Raw genomic sequence first — 21,370 nt, forward strand, 5'->3', positions numbered from 1 at the left:
GATCTCACAGTTGGTGAAATCGAGCCCAATGTTGGGCTTCTTACTGCCCATGTGGAAACTGCTTGGCATTCTCTCTTTCTCCCTCTCGCTCTGACCCTCCCCTGCTCATGTGCGCTTGCTCTCTCTCAATCTTTCTCTCTCTCTCTCTCAAAATAAATAAATAAACTTTAAAAAAAATTACAAATAAGAAAAAATAATTCCATCCCTGTTAAAATGGAAATTCTCTTGGGAGACATAAACTGTTATCAGTTATTTATACTTCAGCGTAAATGAATTTCGAATCCTGTCTTGACAGCTGGTTTTGATAAAAAGAATACATGAAGCTTGGTTGTTTAGATTGTAAGAGAGAGGAAAAAATCTTCAAGAGATACAAGTTAATAAATGAATAATTACCACTGTTATCTGTCTATTTACTCAACAATTTTTATGAGCACCTACTATTCTTCAGGCAATATGCTAAGCACTGAGGATACAAAGATGAAAAAGCATAGATAAAGGCCTCAAAAAGCATAGGGTTTGGTGGAAAGACATCAAACATGCAGTTACCACAGAGAAGCAAAGATGTTAATGAAGGTACGGGCAAGGTGCAAGAGGAGCTCAGAGAAATCAATACCTAAATCCACCTGGCAGAGAGGAGACAGGAAAGGTTTCCAAGATGAGGTAGAGTTTGACTTGTACCCTAAGCAGAATCAGGGATTTTATCTTCTTGGGAAGATAAGAAGACAGTACCTGGTTATGCCTGGAAACATCAAAGAGCGAGATGTGCTCAGCAAAACAATATTTCTTAAGTAAAGGTGCCCGGAGTGAAGTACCTGTGAGGTATGTATGGGAAGCAGTATCTTAGCTTGGGCTGCCATAACAAAATACCATAGTCCAGGTGGGTTACACAACAGGCATTCATTCTCTCACAGTTTTGGATATTGGAAATCTGGGATCAGAATGCCAGTATATTTGGATTCTGATGAGACCTCACTATAGGTGGGCGCCATCTTGCTGGCTATGTCTTCACTAGACCTTGTCTGTGGGGAGCAGGGGTGGAGGGGAGAGGGAGGAGGGTGAGTTCTCCGGTGTCTCTTCTTATAAGAACACTATTCCTATCATATCAGAGCCCCACCCTTAAGACACATTCAGTTCATAGCAGGTGGTGAGGGAAATGAATGACAAGGATGGGGTGGGTACTTAGGAAACAAATCATGAAGAGCCTTTCGTATCAAGTAAAGGATCCATTTCGTCTGTAAAGCTCATTCTAGGATTCCAGAGGGATTTTGACGCAGGGAGTGACATATTCTGTCTCACATTTTAGAAAGCTCACTATGGCTTCAAAAGGGAGAATGATGCATGGGAAATCAGATGGGCCACAGAGAGGCAGTGAGGGCCTGATGCACAACAGAGGGAATAAGAATAGAGGTGAGAGATATTCAGGAGCAAAAACAGGCCAAGTTTGACTGAATAAATCAGCGTGGAGAGGAGAAATGAGAATGACCCCAGCTCTGGCTTATGCATCTAATAGATTGCAATGTTCTTTCCTGAAAGAAAGAACTCAGGAAGGAAAACCCAATTTGTTTGCTGGGGGATATAGGAGAGAAAATTAAAACCTTATCAGTTTTCAGAAAATTAAGTATAAGTTTCATATGTGGTATGTACATATGGAATTGTTTACTTGGCAGCGGAGTATACAAACTCACCATGTCCCAGGAGTAGAGTAATGGGAGATAAAACTGATGCTAAGCAGAGTGAATGGATATGGATCCTACTCTGGCTTACTATCTGCTTTTGAATGCCAAAGGCTGAGATTTTCATCCATTAAAATTCTTTGTATTGAACTTAACTTAAACATGTAACAGTACAAGGTTAACTAAATAAATGCTGGTTCATTTATATGACGGAGCATTACAGAGGCATGATATTCATGCATTCCAAGAATAGTTAAGGACATTAAAAAAAAGAGAGAAAAAGCAAAATACAAAACTATATAGTAAGCTAATTATAAAAATATTTTTCACATAGAACTGTCAAAAATTGTTACCTCCAGGTAGGGGCATTACAAATATGTAATTTTTGCATTGTTTTCTCATGTTTTCCAAATTTTTTATAAAGAACATATTGTTTTAAAACCAGAAATAAACTTGTTTTTAAACTGGCATATGTTTTTTAGGCAAAGTTAGTATTTTTTAAAAAAGGCTCTCTCCCACCACTAGCAGAAACATAATTATTCCCTACCAATCAGGAGATGTTAGGCCATGCTAAATAGCAAAGATTTCCAAAACTTGTAGTGCCTTGTAACAACAAAAGTTTACTTTTTGCTCCTATGATATGTCCACCCTGGGCTGGCTAGGAGCTCTGTTCCACATTCCTCATTTTAAGACCCAATCTGAGGAATATGGTCACCTGCCATGGCAGAAGTAAAGAGCTCTAACATGTCTCAAACTGGCAATTATATGTGCCAGTCCAGAAACACTAGTCAATTTCCATCAAACTCACTGGCCAGAATGAACATAGGGCTAGGAGATGTAAACCTACCATGAACCTGAAATCTATTTATTAACAGAGCTAATAATGATCATATACAACTAGAAATTCATCAGCCCCCAAAAAAAACCTATGGATTTTTTTTTTGAGAAAGAAAGAGAGAGAGAGAGAGAGAGAGAGAGAGAGAGAGCGAGCGCGCATGAATGCATTGCCAGATATGTCACAATGTAAAATATATTCCTGTGGGTCACGTGAAAACATTTTCAAAGTCATCATTCTGTGGGTAGACAGAAACATAACGTAGATAGAAACATAGCCACGTAGACAGAAACATAACAATTTCCATACCAGGCTCTTCTAATCCTATATTCTTGGACTACCATGAATGATTGGGAAAACTTGTTCTTCCTCCATGGTATCCATCTCAAAGAACTCAGTCCAATTTTTACCTTTTCTTTGGTATAATGCTCTCTCAGTAATAAATTAAGAAACAGCATGAAGTAACTTACGTTGTTAGCACCTTCTGAGAGTATTAGTTTCATCACTTTTAATTTCTCCTAAAATAAAAAATTTCAAGTTTCAAAACATTTCCCTTAATTATACAGATCCTCACTTTATTGGTTTGTTAGGAATATACACAATCTTATATTAATTTAAATGGCATTCTTGATCAAGAGAATGGTAATAAAACCTTTTTACTTTGTATGGGTATTTACTTCTAAAACATCATGAATGATTATCAGGCTTACTTATGTTTTGATGTTTAAGGGAAGAATCCACTTTTCAAAATGGTAAAGTACCTATTGTACGTAACTCTGGTCACAGACTTAATATTCCCAATTTTCAATATTCCACTTTTTATCTTCAACTAAGGAGATACAAATTTGAAATACGCATACTCCATATGTTTGTTTTTGGGGAAAGTACAATGTTTGTCAATTTAATTTCAAATTTCTCATTTCCAAAATGAATCCTTCTTATTACTCTTTCTTCCATCCATGGGAAATGTTTATAAATGCTTATGTAAATGCATGAGCTTCAACCAGTCATTATTTTCAACCCTTCCCCCCAAATACCCTGCCATACTTTTTCCTACCTCCCCTTCACAGCACTACCAGTTCCAAAGCCATCCTTTTGTTTCTACAGAGAAAATACTGGTTAAACCGCCAAGAATAACAAAATGCCTCATGTAGTACAAGCTTCTTTTACCTCCCAAATGGCTCCACTGCCACTTAATTAGATATGCCAGAGAGGCTTCCTGAGGGAAAAAAAGAGTCAACGGGAGCTAATACAATCTACCGTCCTGACATTCAAGAGAACCAAATAAAACATGACTCAGTGCATTTAAAAGAATGGAAAATGAAAAGACCATCCTCAAAAATAAACTAGTGTGCAATTTTTTACCATATAAAAGGAAGCTCTGGTATGGAAAAATGATGAACATCCTGCATTTGTTAATTGAGGAAGCATTATATTCAGTTTAGTAACAGTAACTTGTTTAAAAATGATGAATCATAATACTCTGTTCCTTCCTGGCCTTATGCAGCTAGGTGTGGGGAAAAGAGGATTGTACTGGCAGCTGGACCCTCCACATCCCAGCAAGGCCTCTAAGACACTACAAGAATCTGAGCAAGAAAGCAAGCTCAGCAGGATGTCAGTAGCTCCTCTTTAAGACCAGGAGGTGAGGACACGAGTGAGGATCTCTTCCACTTTAAATTTTCTGCAGTCCTACTCTCTTAAATAACTTACCTAATTATTTATTCCATTAAATACAAGGTTAATAATTAGCTTCTTTAAACCAAAAAAAAAAAAAAAAAGGTCATCTCTTGCCATTATTCCAAACTGGATCTACTATTATGAATTTTCTATAAATTAACATCTTGTAATCAAAATTACCATACCCATAGCATTTCTTTTACATTCAGAGAGCTCCAAAGACAAGCACAGTATCATTCTGATCATTCTCTTTTTGTGATAGTTACTCTTTTTATGGTTATCAGACAAAAAGCAGCTCCTTGGAAATCCTCCTCCTTTTAAACAAATGAAAAGCACTATACAAATCCAACTAAATGCTCATAGTTTGGTTTTGAACCCTAAATGTATAATTTCTTAAACTATTTTACATTGTTCTCCCCCAACACACACACAACGACAGCAAATACATACTAGTCAAATTTGTATCAAATCTGGATTATCTGTCAACTGGGTGGCAAGAAACAAGTAGTACAGATCTTCTTAAATGGTCGAGAGTTTGGGAAAACATACAGTTGGGCACTAGAATGTGTTTTATTCTTCTATTTGAATAAAACAATTCCTGGCACTCTAGAAATTGGCAATAATGTATTTCAAACTGAGTAAATAATGAAACTATCCTAGGAAAAAACCAACCCAAGAGAACTAGAAAACAGTTTAGTTTGTAAATATTTTGGTTCACACCTTGGAAATGAGAAGAGTATGCTTTGTTTAAAACAGTATTTTTAAATCCCTGCTATATAAGACTAGTGTGTTAAAGAGAATGAATTATAGGAGGTGACACTGTCATTAAATATTTATAAAAATTCTTGCAGAAAGGAGCCCTAACAGGGATCACAACACACAAACTCAAGATCGTATTATTACTATATAATTTCCCCCTACAATGCAAGATACTCATGACTTGGGAAACTCTCATAACTTACTGCTCACTCTGAACTTGGTTGGTTCCATTCTCTTATAGAGATTTTCAAATTCAATGGTCTAAAGCAGAAACAGCTGCACTGGACTTTGTTCATGTTGGAAAACTGACATTTCTCTAGCAAGTGCCAAGTGCAGTCTCAGAATTACAATATGTCAGACTTTATCCAAAAGGAGATGCTCTTATTTTCGTACATCATCCAAATGTTGTTCAGAAGAAATTGCAAACAAGATCCCTGAAGCCATATTAACCAGTGTCCCAAAGGAACAATTACGGCTGTCCACATATTGTTTGGTCCAAAAAATTCATTTCATAGCAGAAGTAGTAAAGCAGGTACCAAAATGAGTTCTTCTCCTTTCAACAATTACAGGTGTTTTCGAATATTGTCGGATTAGCACTGAACATGATGTCTTCACAACTCCATGCCCTATACTGCTGCGAAGGTCAGAGGAAACATATTACTCAGAGCTAAAAGAAAAAGTATTCTCAGAGCAGGAGGAGGAAAAGTTCCCAGAAAGAGATAGAGTAGGAAGTGATTTGCACGAATGAGGAAGAACAAATGGCCTGTTGGACATTATTCAACTCTTTTCCATTTGTATCCACAGGAAGCCCTGAGTATGGTCTCTTAGACTGGATTGGCAAAGCAATTTCAGGTAAATTCCCCACTAGCAAAACCGGAGAGAAACAGGAAAAAGCCATGTCCAGAAGAGATTAGAATGCCCAACTCCACAATCATTAGGGGCAAGCTATGGGAAACGGGACAAAAAAATCCATATGGTAGTAAATACAAAATCACAAACACAAAGATATGAACAAATATTCAACAAAAACTATCATCATGGAGGAAGACACAAAAATAGAAAATATAGTAACTAACATCCATAGAAAGAGTTAATACAGTCAAAACACAACTGGCTTAAATGTACTTAATATTCAAAAGTATATGTGAGAATATTTGACTATGGACATTAATATATTGAGAGCTACCTGAGATAAGAGGAAAGGAGTGAAACAGAAAATCAAGTGAAAGAATTCTACCAAGTTACAATGCAAAAAGGACACTAATTTTATAAAATATTAAAAAAGAATTTTCAGAAGGAAAAAAATTAAAAGACATATGAAGAAAAAATGGAAGAAAAGCTTTCAGAGCTAAATAAAGACCTGAATCTTCAGACTTAAAATGTCTCACAAGTTACAAATTGCTTGAATGTGGGGGGAGAAAGACCTCTTTTAGACACATACTGGTGAAATATCATAATTCAAAGGATAAAGAAAAAAATCTTAAGTGTTTTTATGGGGTGGGGGAGAGAGGAAATAGAGAGGATACTTATTTGCTCTCTCCAAAAAAATTACTAGGGGATAAACAAAACTAAGAGCTAGTTGTAAGATGTAATTTTTTTTTCACTTAAAAGGATTTGCCCCCACCCCTAACATTCCTCAAAGTTAAACTTCTGTCTAAAATTATTACTGAAAAAAAATTAATAATGTGCTAGAAATACAAGCTCTCAAACTGGTAGCTGGTGGGGAGTGGGAGATGGAGGGTGGTCAAGATGATAGAAATCATGTACATAAGATAAGTTATCTGAGGGAGGGGAACAGATACTAACTAGCTATTAGTAGGAAAATATGTTTTAATTTATATAAAGAAATAGAATGATAACTATTATTATACAAACAGGAATATAATTTCCATAGATAACTGGTAAGGGAAGAAAAGGAAACAAATTTAATTCCAAACAAAGACAGAAAAAATAACAGTAATAATTATAATCAAGAACAAGAAAGCATGATAAAAACAGAAAACAAAGGAAAATGCAAAGAAAGAGAGAGTCCAAACATTTTAGCAATCATAAAATGTTTAATGGGTTAAATTTAGTATTTAGAATTTAGAGATTTCAAATTGTAGGTGTTTTTTTTTTTAAGGTCCTCCTGCATGCTGCTTACAAGAAACCCACCTACAACATGTGTTAAGTTCCAAGAATACTTCAAATCAAACTCACCTGTACTTCTTTGATGGGAGTACTAAGGTGACATCAGAAGAATACTGTGCTCAAGAGATTACAAAAATGAAAACAAATTAAATCTAAGCTTAATATAAAACAAAATGGCTCCCCAACGGAGAGTAACACCTAATGCCAACATGGTAGAAGGTTTCTAGTGATGGTGTTTAGAATTCTGCCACTTCCAGTTAATTGGTTACTGTAATTTGGGTAAGAGCATTGATGACCTGCAAATGAAAATTCCAAACAAAGCAGAGCTAAGACCTCTGGATGAATGAATAAAAGACTTTGGATTTAAAAAGATCACACCTGGATAAATAATGGACCAACTGCCACAAGACAAAATTCAAAAGAAACACAAAAAAATCCTGGGCTCCAAAATCTGGAGTGTAGAAGGCTCAGTAGGAATCCGTTGGCCTCACAGCTGGAGGTCCAAATAGACTAAAAGGTCTTAGCTCATGGTAAACTGAAGTCATTATTGTAAACTGGCTGCCAACAATTAGTTTGCTCTTGGGCTACACCCTTTCTATTCAGCAACCAATGGTCAGATAGAATCAAGCTTCAAATGTGTCTAGAGAAGGCTGAGGAGACTGGAGAAGTAACTGCAGACAACTACAAAAAAGAAGCAGTGTCAGAAATCTGATGTTTCACTTTGTTAGAAATAAGCCCATCAACCCAATCAAAGGAGGGACACAGAGACTTGGAGCACAGCCAAGCCAGGCTTTTATCACCATTGTTGCAAGAGTGGATGTCTGAGGGACAGGCACACTCTGGGCAGTTACAGCAGACAACTTATCTCCCAGCATGCAAGTCCCTCCCCTGATTCCTCATTGACTGAGTACTACAGAGGTTACAGCCTTACCCAGACATGGCCTGTGCCCATATAAGGCAAAAAGTAGTCTGATTGGAACAAGTGGACATTCCCTGAGGTGACACAGACACTTCAGTTCTTTGGCACATGCTCATTGCAAAGCCCATGAAAATAAGCCCGCAAGAGGGAGAGGGGAAGAAGAACCAGAAGTGCAGTATCCAGGGGTTTGGGACGCCAAGGGGTGGGGGGCAATTCATACATATTTCCAATAGGTTGTAAATCTACTGTTAACTAGACGGCTCAGCTTTTATTTGTATTTCTGAAAATGAATCATCTCCCTTACTTCTCATAAGTTGTCTTCAAATACTGGCAAGGCTGCCACGTGGAAAAGAAATTAAGATTCTCCCTCTCACTCCCAGAGTACGGAATTAGGACCAGTGCCTGGAAACTCCAGGAAGGAAGTTTTCAGTTTAATTTTAAAAAGTTTTTAATAAATGGAGATGTCCCTCAAACTGAAAATTTCCCATCACTAGACGTGTCTGGAATTGGACAATACTCAGTAGGTACGCTACAGGGATAAGCATTACTGGTATCAACAGCATTTATACTGTAAACAATTATTTTTAAGATAATTTCCAAACCTATGATTTATGTTGACTGGAGTGTCTAAACTGAATCATTTATCCAAACTGCACCATGCTTCTAGAAGCAGGTTCTATGAAGCACATCATGACAAAAACAGACCATACCGTCCACAGTGCCTACCACCAGTATTAGACCATTTAGTGCTCCATCACAGTTTTATTTTGCCCCCTAAAAACTATACTTGAAATAGTCCATCTCCAAATGGTATCATAAGCAACCTGGGGTCGTGATCAACGTCAATCTATTAGGTGCCCTGGAAGCCACTGAAATTAAACTTGCTGACTCATCACTTCTCTTGTTTTGGGTTGTTGTTGGGTTTTTTTCCTCTTCATATAGCCCATAGTCAATGTTTTTATAATCAGCAACATGTCCTTGTTGTGAAAATAATGAAATACACAGGAATGGTTTCCTTGGGAGTTTCTATATCTCCCCTCCCCCTTGATATATCAAAATTGCTGCATTTTTCCATTTAAAACTTCCCAACTCCCTAGTGAGAATCACAGATACAGAAACTGAAACCCATTCTTGTGGATTTTTCAGGTAATAAAATACACCTTGTTCCTTTCTCCTTTTACCTTAGAACATACCGATAGATGGCTCTGAGAAAACAGAAATCCCAGAAGATTTTTAAGAGAAAAAAATCAAAACATATAGTTCTTTAGAGTCTATAGTAATAAAGATTAGCAAAGCCTTGCACTCAAGAGAAGCAAGGCTACATGTCCTCTTCACTAAGGTCTGGAAACAGTACAGTGTATAAGTGGATTCCTTAGGATACTGGCTAGACCAGCCTTTCTAAGAATTCGAAGTACAAAAACAATGAAATAAACAGTAAAAACTTTCTCCTACAGCTCACTTGATGATAAATGCTCATCTTTGAAGATAAACTGGAAGACAGGATGAAGTAGAAAGTGTACACACATTTATTTTTTAAGTCATTAGTACTTAAATTAAGTTTGAAAATGTAAAATTATCTTTCTCTAGTCTTACTTAGGCTGCTTTAGGCTCAAAGTTCAGAAACATGGCAGGTTACTAGAAGGGAAATTTCGGATTCAGCTTGGCAGCCATATCCAAAATGTTTAAATGCACAAACTCACTGCATTACTCAAACTTAGTATTTAATAATGTAATACGTCTGGCCAAAAATTGTCCAATGTGAAATTACACTACCCAGCTAAAAATTAAAAATATTTAGAGGTATAGTTAAGGAAACACAGATGCACAAAATGGCTTTAACTATTCTATATCGGTAACTGGCCATTCATTTAATTGATTTAAAATGAATTAAAGATCAAAAATATTCACATTTTCAAAAAAAAAAAAAAAAAGAGGTTAGAGTGGAAGACAGCCAAAGCATAAGAGACTCTTAAAAACTGAGAACAAACTGAGGATTGATGGGGGGTGGGAGGGAGGGGAGGGTGGGTGATGGGTATTGAGGAGGGCACCTTTTGGGATGAGCACTGGGTGTTGTATGGAAACAAATTTGACAATAAACTTCATATATTGAAAAAAAAAAAGATCAAAAATATTCACATTTTCTTCCAGGGTTCTGACATGTATAGCCTAAAAATAATTGATTCTGATCTCCCAGTGCCTCCCTAACTTTCCTCTGTCAGGCCTCAGTCGGTTGAATTCAATTAATCATGGGGATTTTTTTGTTTTTGTTTTCTGGGCTTTTTTTTTTTTTTTGGTTTAGTTTTTCATTTAATAGACTAGGTATTAAGTCCAAATACTTTGTAGAAACTTATGTATATCATATATGTAGAACTCACCACGGTTCTGAGAACATAGATCCAACTACAGATGCTAATAGTAAACATTCAGACTAACAGGTCTAGTGGGGGCAATTAATACACGAATGCAAATAAAACAACCTTCTTAAAGGACCCTACTGTAAGCAGCAATAAAACAGGGTGAGGGGCTTTGTGATGTGATGTCCAAAGCATCCATGGGGAAATTTGCTAAGAGAATACGAGTCTTTGAGGACAGTGATCGTGTCTCATTTATTGCTACATCAATAAGATCTAGTTTAAACTACAGAAAGAAGTAAAAAATATATTTTCCGTGTGGATGGATTAATGCATTCCTATACAAATGCACTGAAGTCCAGGCTGCAACAGTACAAAGGCACCTGGCTGACAAAGCAAATGGATACTCAAATCCAGGGCTACACCTGCCCATTGCAATGGCTGTCTTCTAATTTTCACAAAGCTGTGATAATGGGCTATCTATGGCCCTGACCAAAGAGATCTCTGCAATTGCTAAATCCAGGAGCTCGTCACAAACCACCTCTAGCTGAAAACAAGACTTCAGGATACCCTCAACCCCATGAAACCACCACAGTGACCTTCTGGGACTGTGCCATCTAGCAAAGAAGGACAGTCTTGCAGACTCTAGATCAATACTCACAGTCACAAGGTGTTGCTCTCAAAGGCCTCTGTTACTGCTGCTAGTGCACTGCCAGCTTCAGGAGACTCCATCCCCTGCATCCACACTTTCCTCTCCCCCATCCCAACATGGACAATGGCAAAAATCTACATGTGCCTCTTCATGACCCAGGTTGTACAGAGGATATTTTCATCGAAATTAGTAACATGTTTTCCAAAAGATAGATATCCAAGTCCCAAGTGTGATAAAGCTGAGAAGCAGGGAGAATACTATACTTAGTATAACAAATTTGAGCTAACTTGAGTGCTTTTTATCTGCCAGGCACTATGCTGAGGTGTTTATTTGAATCATTCCATTTAACCCTCCTGACCACACTAGGAAGTAGGTCCTACGCTCCTGACTTGACAGAAGGGCAAATTAAGCTTTACAAAGTTAAATACCAAGCATAAGGTCACACAGGTGCTAGGTGTCAGGGACACGACTACACAACACCCATGATCTCAGCTATTATCTTACATGCCCTCAACATCTTAGAACACAGAATATTCTTTGGGCCTTCACAAGGAGTAATAAACTGATATTCTGCTGTTACAAAAACATTCTTTGTCATTTTAGCCATGCTTTACCATCTGTAATTCGTAGTAAAGCCATGCTTTACTGTCTGTGTCTTGTTTTTAAAAGCATATGTGGCACAATATGTACTTTATGAATTACAAGAACATAAATTAATCACACTGTAATATCATCTCTCATTTGTATGAGAATTCCAAATTACAATTTCAAGTGTTTCCATCTATAAGTCATTAGGCATTCATTTTTGCATTATAAAAGTAACACACGTATATTAAAAAATAGACAAAACACAGAAAAGCAGAAAGAAAATATCATTCTACCAACCAAACACAACTGTTAATGTTTTGAGAAACAGGCAATTCAGAGCTCAAAAATATAATTTCATTACTCATATAAACCTGATTTCCCCCACAAACCCATAATTCAGAATCAGAAAAAAAAAATGTTTTCAAGTGTTGACAAGACCAATTTCTTTAAATATAATCCCCACATGGAGGCCGAAGAAAATTTTGTTTAGCCATCATGAAAAGGCATTTACAATTTTCTTGAAATAAAAAGATCTGTCATCGCATTATTCCTCATCCACTGTTGTCCATCTTCAGTGAACACTGAAAAAGCATGTTCATAGAAATTTTAGAAATGCATTCTACATTTCCCAGTAGACTAATTTCCTAAAGGATTCTATCCCACGTTAGTTTAAACTCTACATATAGATATCCTACGCTGAAATTCTTTACATGTCCCATGATGGCCTCAAATGGTGTTTTGGTATGTAAAAACATACAAAGAGCGAAATGAAAGACTTTACAATCACACCTGCCCAGCTGTCCCTTACTGTAGGCTCTTCCAAGATACTAGCTTTCAGGGAGTTGGTGGCAGGCTGGGATAAGAATCCAGGTTTCCCATTTCCTGGTCTAGGGCCTTCTTGGGAATAGTAAGAGCATTTATCGATTTAGTATTTGATGTGTAAGTATTACTATTACTGTTTAAATGGCAGTATAGAAATGACACAGAACTTAGACAGTAGGTACCTACTTGGTCCACTACATACTACTCACCTGCTTGCTTCCATTAAATAGACTTTGAATTAGGTTCCAGGTGCCTCCAATTCCCTGCAAGAATATGAACCCTGCCTCTTTTCACCCCTTCTCCCTCCTCATTCCAAAGAAACCCAAGTAGGAACTCTACCTATACCATTCTAGTGAAGACAGTGACCGTGTCATCCCTGCTTCCCCCAGTTTTTATTTCACTCTTTCTCATTTCAAACCTTAGTCCAAGGGTGCTAGCTCACAAGTGTTTTGAACAGCAGAACGGTCAAAGGAGCTATAAAATGGAGAAAAGGCAGACTGCCCAAGGCAAAGGGAAATTTCTCCAGAAAGTGGTGAAGTGCATACATTCTCAGGACCCTAGGTGTTAATCTTCTCCATAGTGCCTCTCTCTAGAATCAACTCTCCCTTCTTGCCAAGATACCCTTCAAATCATATTCAACCCTTTCTAAAGATTGATACACGGTAGCATGTCAAGTGTCAGTCAAAAATGGTTGAAGAAACTAAGGGACACATCAGGCAGTGACTGATTATTCTAAATTTAAATCAGAACTATTTTTGTATTATGCATTTTTTTCACTTACAGAAATTTACAAAATGTTATTTTTATATAATAAATTGAAGGGAGTTTCCCACTAAAGAAAGAAAGAAAGAAAGAAAGAAAGAAAGAAAGAAAGAAAGAAAGAAAGAAAGAAAACTGCCAATTGGCTATTTATAGACTTACTAAACTGAACTTAGCAACTTCTAAGAATCCCCCTAGGATAGCCAAGCACAGGGTGAGCGCTTGATCATTATTTGATGACTAGCTGAACACTTACAAAGAATGTTCCTGTCTTAATATTCTATTTAATTCTGGATACTACTGGAAAACACAGGCCTAGACATATCCCACAAAGTGGAATCAAATTCTCTCTTCCTAATAAAGTAGCAAAATACATATATAATAGGATTTTGTATTTTTGAAAGTATTTCAAAAGTTGTTTCAATCCTTGAATCATCTATGGATTTGAAAGTTATAACAATATGACACCTATATTCTGGTGTTTATATTTGCCCCAACAGTGTAATAAAACATTTAAAAACTAAATTTCCAAAGAATATTTTTAGAACTTTCTAAAAGCTCAAACTTCACTAGAACTTCCTTTTACTTTGGACTTAAAAAAAAATTGTTGGTCCTTTATCTTTTCTTCTTGCCACCGATAACTCTAAAAACAGTTAACAAATAGCATAACTCTGCAATCATGGCTGAATTGACCTAGATCAAAACAACACACACAAATCAAAACAAAAACTAAACACTGAATCAAACACAAGCAACTGGCAGGATTCCCAGAAGGTCACTAAACTTGGACTTGAGAAAATTGTCAACGTTTCCTGAAATTTTCAAAGGCATCTCTGAGTTTTTTCATTAGTAAAAACCAAAATGCCAAAGAAACAACAAAGAGAAAAAACTAAATTGAATCATTAGAAAAGACAAACCTAGAGAGAAAAAATCCTTTTCCCAACTGACAGCTATAAATTTATTAGCTTGGCATTGTGGACATATTGTTTTCTGTGGTTTTCATTAAGAAAATCTTTTGAATAAATAACTCTGAACGCAAACTGGTTAACTGGGATGGGTAGATCTGTAGCATTCCAAAAGCATTCTCAATCTTGGATTATGTGCCTTTGTCACATCATCTGACTTTTCAGAAGGCAAAGTAGTTGAATGAAAAATGTACTGAGTAGAACACAGGAAATCTGATTTGTTATCCAGCGCTATACATGAGGCTTTCACCAAGAATGATGCCTCCAAGCCTCCGTTTCCTCTTTATATTACAAAAATTATAATACCCTTTAGCATTCTAAAAATTCTATGAGTACCCGGGAATCCCACGGATATTAATGTGTGATGTTACAGAACATGTTAAGAACATGATTACTCCTTTTCACAGTACATTAACCCAACTGATTATTTTTTAAATCAGCTTGGGCACAAAAATTCTAAAAAACTCTCCTCAGGTGATACCAACGTGCAGTCAAGCCTGGGAACCAGTGGGTTAAAGCAGGGATTCTCAAAGTGTGGTCTTTGGCCAGCAGCAAAAGCATCTGGGAACTTTTAGAAATGGTATTCAAAATGTTGTATTATTTTCTGAGAAACTTGAAGTACTTCACTTATTATGAAACAAATTCTCCCACTATTTAATACAGAAAAGCCATCACATGAACATAACCTATACTATTTTTTTCTTAGGATCCAATTTTCAGAGGTAAAAACAGGAGAGCTTCCACTTAAACCATTCATTAATTCCAAGACAAAATAACAGTAAATTCTTATTAAGCATTTACTAAGAGTCAGGTTTATATATGCTAGCTCATTTACTCCATACAACCCTGCTGAGGGAGGTAGTGTTTCCCCAATTTTACTAATGAGAAAACAGATGCAAAAAATAAAGGTATATAACTTAACCAAGTTCAAACAACTAATAAGTGGCTAGGCAGCATGGCCGAACAGTGTCCTCAACCATAAGATGGAGAAGAAAGTTAGGGAACTCGGCCTCCATGTCTGATTCTCTGAGTGAGACCGGATCACGTGCCAGGAATAAACATTCCTCCTTTGTTTCTCACAAGAATGATAATGAATCTAGCTAAAGAATTACTACTGCATGCTAAGAAATATAATCCAAAGATAATAAATACAAAGTAAAACATGGATCCATTCCAGTGATGTGTTTTACTCACAAGACTTTCAAGATTGGCCTTCATAGTAAAACCAACCACTTTGGAACAAAATAGGCCCCTGAAACCAAGTAAATGAATGCCAGGTAACTCTCATCAAAACCCTTCTCTAAGTGAGCCAGGTTATGTAAATCAAATGCAATTAAGCTAGCCTCTCAAAAAGATCTCTGCTCCAGTCCTTATGCCTAAAAGTTGAGAATCCTAAAATCACCGTGGGGGCATTGCAGCATTGATCATTCCTAATTGGCCACTTACCACAAGCAGTGCTGCCACATCCTGTCACTGCAAATTGTGACATCACAGGCTCTCTTGGTTCTTCAGATAAATTATCCAGAACACATAATTTGATTACTGGAAGTTTGAATTTTCTTCCACATGCCCTTCATTTTCCCCATCAAGAGATGTGCTTCTGATCTCTCCTCCCACCCCCACAGCTACTTCTCATCTCATAATGAGTGAAACAGAACACTGTACTTCTATGAAATTGTAATGACATTTACCAACATTAAGTTCTAATTATATTCAATTTAATAACATTCAATTGTAATTTCAAAAGTATCTTAATAAAGACCTGATTTCGCAAATGAAGGAGTTACTAACATGCTTATGTGCTGGAACCTCCATTACAGTTTAGTCTTCCAGAAGAAACATAAGATTCGTAATAGGCAGGTATTGTTGGTTAGGTGTGAGAGTGGAGTAAAGCAGAGGCTGGCCACACCCTCAGAGCCACCCCAAGGGTTATCATCCACACCTTCAGAGCCACTTCTAAGGGCTAAAAGAACAGGAAAGGCCTAGCCACAGAGCTGACTCAAAAGTCACAAGGGGACTTCTAAGAGCTGAGAATGAGCACAAAAGGTGCAACTTGCCCATAAGTACCTTTAAGGTCACAAAGAAAGCTCATTAGACACAGTAATAGTATAACCTCTTGCATTCAAAAATGCAAGATAAAGGCACTTTAAGTTCAAAATCTAATATTCGCTTTATCCCTGAAATCAAAGGATAATCAAGATTAATTTCCAGGTACAGAATAATCTGGCATCCTTTTTGGAATTGATACCCTATTTTTTCATGAGAACTTTTTGGTCCAGATCAGTTCCAATCAAATACCAAGCAAAGAATTGCTTTTTGTGTATGTGGTTTGAAGCATTTTGAAGTTATTACAGTTCAGGAGGAAAAGGATTCTTAAATTACCTCACCTCCCCTTTTTGCCAGTTTAGGCCTGTCCTTGCTGTGTCCTCATTTTGCTTTCTCTGATATTGTCTTGAACAAACCTTGATGTAACTGGATAAGGTTTCATTCTATTCTCACTCACAAGTACTTAAACACCAGGGGCGCCTGGGTGGCTCAGTCAGTTGAGAGTCCAACTTCGGCTCAGGTCATGATCTCACAGTTCATTGAATTCAAGCCCCGTGTTGGGCTCTGTGTTGACAGCTCAGAGTCTGGAGTCTGCTTCAGATTCAGTCTTCCTTTCTTTCTGTCCCTCCCCCACTCACGCTCTATCTCAAAAATAAACATTAAAAAAATTTTTTTTAAATACTTAAACACCAGATGGTACTTCTCAACTGGTTCTCTTGAATGCCACAGCATGCCACTTTTAGATGCTCTTTTATTTTACCATCTGAATTTTCTTTTGTAAGGAATGATACTGTGGAGGGCCAGAGTTCAAGACTATTTAAATGTGAATGTTAATAGATTATAAAATCCACCAGATGTTGAAATACTTCACCACAGATAGTGAATAAAGACTAGTTGATTTGAAGCTAATCAAGTAAAAAAAAAAAAAAAAAAAGAATTCTAGAAAGTTCCATTAAAAACATGCAATAATATTACAAAAATAATTTGAAAATATTCCTGTGTTCACATTCTGGTAAAAAGCAAATACTGTAAATTCTAAGGGTTAGGTTGACATGTGAATACAAAATCTAATTACGTTATCAACATATTTTTCATTTCAAAAAGTATTTGGGGATTAGGCTTTTTCTTAGTTTGAGTGTGGTGTGTGTATTTCAAGCTAACAAATATTTACTATTTTAAACACTTTAGTATTATTTCATTTAACTTTGACAACAATGTGAGAATTAAAAGTATGCATTATTGTACTACCACAGTCCCCATTTTACAGATGAGGAAAGTGAGGCTCAGAAAAGTTATGCAACCCTCCCAGAGCACAGGGAAGCAGAAGAGCCCATTTTGAACCTGAGACTTGAGCCCCAAAGCCTCCTGTTCGTAACCACTACCTGTATTTTCCCCAGTTCTCTAAACACAAGCTCGGTACCTGTCCCTTAACAAGCCTATATACTACAGTCACAAACTGGCACAGCAAATACCAGCTTGGAAAATAAACGTTCTCTGTACAGGATGTCTTGCTACAGTTAGCACTGTGTTCACCACACCACACATGTGCTGGGGCTGGAGTCATGCCTATTCTAGCTTTTTAATCCAATGTCAGATTTTCTAATCCATTTAAGCTTATTTGCAAAGTCATTCTATTTCTGTACTAATGACTTAAAAACAGCTGGAATCTTTTCAGCCAAAATTTTGAAATCTCAGATCTCTATTAAAAGAAAAAAGGAACCACTTCAGATAATCCAGAGACCTGCAATGCTGAATCCCCTTTCACTCTGGAGAACTGGCATAAATTCCTTAAACCTCCAACTGCTTTAAAAAAAAAAAAAAAAAAAAAAAAAAGTCCTGTAATGTACACTGATGACAGGGATGATCTGGAATCTTGTCGCTGGGAGCCAAAGATTCATGTTATTACAACTAGAAAACTCCTATGGACATTTCTTCTTTGGCTTCATTTCAACTCTAAGAACATAAAATTCCTATTCTCCCCTAAACTATGCAAATTCCACTATGTCAAAATTGCTCAAGATGATAGCTAAGTCTCTATACCCTTTATAGGATCCTCCAAAGTTCCCAGTATGATTTTTTTTTTTCAATATGGGTAAAACCCTACCAATGCATACCTCGGATTTTCCGAAAAGTATGGTTTCCTTCTCCTTCTGTGGAGGGGAATCTGCAGGTGTTTGCCCTTAACTGAGATCCAACCCAACAGTTCTCAAAAGTAAGCAAATGCTAGCATCACCTGGAGGAGTCAAATAACACAGAGAGCTAGGCCCTACTTTGAGAGTTTCAGTCTGTGCCCTAAAGTGTCCCTTCAAGTTCCCAGGTGAGGCTCCTGTTGCTGGCCAGAGATTTACACTTTGAGAACCACTGCTTTAACTCACTGGTTTCCAAACTATTCCACGTGGAAATCACCTGAAAAGAGTTGGGTTTTTTGTTTGTTTTGCTTTGTTGTTGTTTTTTTTTGTTTTTGCTTTTTAATGTGGACGCCCCAAGCCCCACTCCTAGAGACTCTGATTTAATTGGCCTAGGGTCCTGCTCAAGCACCAAGTTTGTGAAGCTCCCCCACGCGCGCGTACAGCGCAGGAATCTTCAAGAGCCTCTGGGCAGCGTCCTGCGCGTTCACCCACGCTCCCGACGCGCCACGTGTGGACGCCACCGCCTCTTCCAAGGGGGACGTTGGGCTTAGGGGGTACCTCACCGCACAGCATTCTTTCTCGGGGCCAAACACCTCGAGGCAGAAATCAGCACCCAGCGAACCTCCCGTGATCCGTTAGCACTCAGTAACTTTGCAAGACAAACCCTGACATCCCAGCCTCCAGCCTGGGTGCGGGACTTACCTCTCAGTTCACCAACCGTTTCAGCGCAGGGAGAAACTGTACCCTCAGGCCAACCAAAACGTCAGGCTGCAGCCCCCCTGGAGGGCCAGCAGGGAGAGAGGAGAAGGCAGTGTCACCTTACCTGGCGCAGCGTCCAGGGTCGGGGTGTCGTCGCAACCAGCTGCGTGTTGCACCAAGGGTTCGGGGGCGTCCCAGGGAGTGACCAGCCCCAACCCGGGCAGAATCTGGGCCGAAGCGGGCTTGCTGCCCTCCGCCCCGAGCCCCGTCTCCCCGCAGCGACCAGTGCCGAGCGCCGCGGCTGTGAAGCCTGCTCTCAGCCCCCTGGAGGCGGAGCCCGGGAGATAAGGTTCGCGCTCCCCACCCGCCCCCTTTCCGGTGGGCAAGGCCAGAGGGTGGGTTTTGGATCGCGATCTCCAAACTAGTGGAACCCTGGTAGAAACACGCTCAGTTAAAATCCTGCCAGGACCAGAAAGTAGACGACTGGAGGGGCGGACTGAGGGACTGCCCGGGAAGCGGGAAGGTTAAAGGCGACTTTCAGAGGGTGAGAGGGCAAAAGCACCAAGGGAGCGAGGACCTGGGGAGTGTCGCCGGCACTCATCAGAGGTGGCCTGCCTCTCTTGGCCCTTGAGAACGGCCCCCAGGGGTCGCCAGGGTTAGTCACCCTGCTCCGCCCTGCAGCTGACTGTTGTACCTGTCTTTGACCTAAGGTAACAGCTACCAGAACACTTGAGGGGAGTTCACTTTCACATAGGTAGGCGGTTGCCTTTGCGGACCTAAAAGTTACAGGAAGTCCTGGAACAAGGTGACTGCCTTTGTGACAATAAAGGAATACTCATTTGTTCTGTCCATTACTCACAGAGGGCAAGAAAGTTCTTTCACTGTCCTGTGTTTAGAATTCCATTGTGCCCTGGCTCCCTTTACCCCCCTCACCTGTCACTCTCCCCACTTCTCACACTGCTTCCCCACCCCCCTGTGGCCTGCTTGCCACCAGTGTGTTTTTCAGTTCCTGCTTCTCTTCATTCAGGTATCACATGCCTCTTCCAGACAGTCCTTCCTGAACACTATAGCCAAATGAAATTCACACAACCATTCACATTCCCCAACCCCACTTTATTTTCAACAGATTACTCACCACTCTTTGAAATTGTATTATTTGTTCTTTGGTTTTGCATCCATCTCAAGGTAAGCTCTATGAGCGAGAATTGGTTTTGTGCCTCACTTTCTGCATCTACAACAATACTTGGAACATAGTAGGAGCTCAGTAAATATCAGCTGAATGAATGTGTGAACTAATTTATCTCCAGGGGAGAATGTTCACAGAGAAATGCCTTCCTTCAATAACTGAATCCTAAATTCAGGTCAGATACAAACATCTTGGGAGAATTGTCATTTTCTGCATTTCTTCACTCATTCATTTATACATTCATGTTATAGTCCATTGGTATGCAAATATGTTTCTTCCTAGGTCATATCAATGAAAACATAACAATTTCCCAATAAGGAGACATAGATAGCAGCTATATGTGTGTGTGTGTGTGTGTGTGTGTGTGTGTGTGTGTGTGTGTACATATATATACATATAGCTGTAATTATCTGGGGACATGTTCAATGACTTCTTAGATTCTCAAAGCATGACCCTCTGCTTTTCATGTATTAAATGGTTAAAAGCTTTCCATGTATTCCCATGTCTACATCTCCAACCCATGTCTCTTTCTCCAACTTTTAGCTGGACATCTTTATTTGTATGAATGACAAGCACTTCAAATAAAATGTGGTCAAGCCTGAGTTTATTATCTTTGTTTTCCTCTTTAGAAACCTGCTCCTCCTCTCTGCCTTCTTGCCTTTCTCAAAGTCACCACCAGTCATCCAATTGCTCAAGCTAGGACTTTGCCTCAGTCTTCACTCTAAAGTTAAGTATGACCCTCTCCTGATTAAAACACTAACATGGTTTTCCTTTGCTCTTAAGCTCTGAATTCCTTAACGTGTCTCCACGACTTTTCTCCACACTTAGGACTTGCCACTTCCTCTCCACCTTCTCACCCCCTTATCCTTGAAACACTAGCCATACTTAACTTCCACTGCCTCGAACACTCCGTGCCCAGACTTCTGACTTTCAGAAACTCTGAAATAATGCATTTGTGTCATTTTAAGCTGCTAAGTTTTGGAGAATTTGTTATGTGACAATAGAAAACGAATATGGTGACCATAAGTCCAGATATTCTAGCAAAATCTGAATTCCCTGGGCTATTTTCTCAAGTAATATTAATTTGATATTAAAAATAAATTATTGTATTCCTCAATAAATACCTTATTTATTGGGGCCCCTGGGTGGCTCAGTCAGTTAAGCATCCGACTTCAGCTCA

General features: G+C 38.5%; 2 protein-coding genes across 7 annotated transcripts in view; one reads left to right on the forward strand and one right to left on the reverse strand.

Moving 5' to 3' along the window:
* COL21A1 (collagen type XXI alpha 1 chain) overlaps nt 1-19,209 on the reverse strand; it is a 172,036-nt gene extending 152,827 nt beyond the window's left edge. For 5 of the 6 annotated variants that reach the window (XM_015543553.2, XM_042986589.1, XM_042986588.1 and 2 more), the window contains exon 1: nt 19,129-19,209. The gene's annotated coding sequence lies outside the window, so the exon portion shown is untranslated. Of the gene's footprint in view, nt 1-19,007; nt 19,090-19,128 lie in introns of those variants that run through there. The other variant, XM_042986586.1, reaches the window with a different exon arrangement.
* Nucleotides 1,314-21,096, forward strand: LOC122238843. Its single transcript, XM_042987607.1, has 5 exons — nt 1,314-1,407; nt 5,749-5,796; nt 7,067-7,170; nt 18,857-19,353; nt 20,820-21,096. Exons 1-5 carry the CDS (start codon nt 1,314-1,316, stop codon nt 20,977-20,979), a joined length of 903 nt encoding a protein of 300 aa, XP_042843541.1. The 3' UTR covers nt 20,980-21,096.
* The last annotated feature ends 274 nt before the right edge of the window (nt 21,097-21,370 follow it).

This window comes from Panthera tigris, chromosome B2 (genome assembly GCF_018350195.1).
Source record: "Panthera tigris isolate Pti1 chromosome B2, P.tigris_Pti1_mat1.1, whole genome shotgun sequence".
In the NCBI taxonomy this organism is placed as follows: Eukaryota; Metazoa; Chordata; class Mammalia; order Carnivora; family Felidae; genus Panthera; species Panthera tigris.

Coding starts and splice junctions, on each gene's coding strand:
- LOC122238843 (XM_042987607.1), top strand. CDS start 1,314: ATGGCTTCAAAAGGGAGAATGATGCATGGGAAATCAGATGGGCCACAG. Junction 5,797..7,066: donor GATTGGCAAAGCAATTTCAG/GTAAATTCCCCA, acceptor TTTTTTTTTAAG/GTCCTCCTGCATGCTGCTTA. Junction 7,171..18,856: donor TCTTTGATGGGAGTACTAAG/GTGACATCAGAA, acceptor CGTTGGGCTTAG/GGGGTACCTCACCGCACAGC.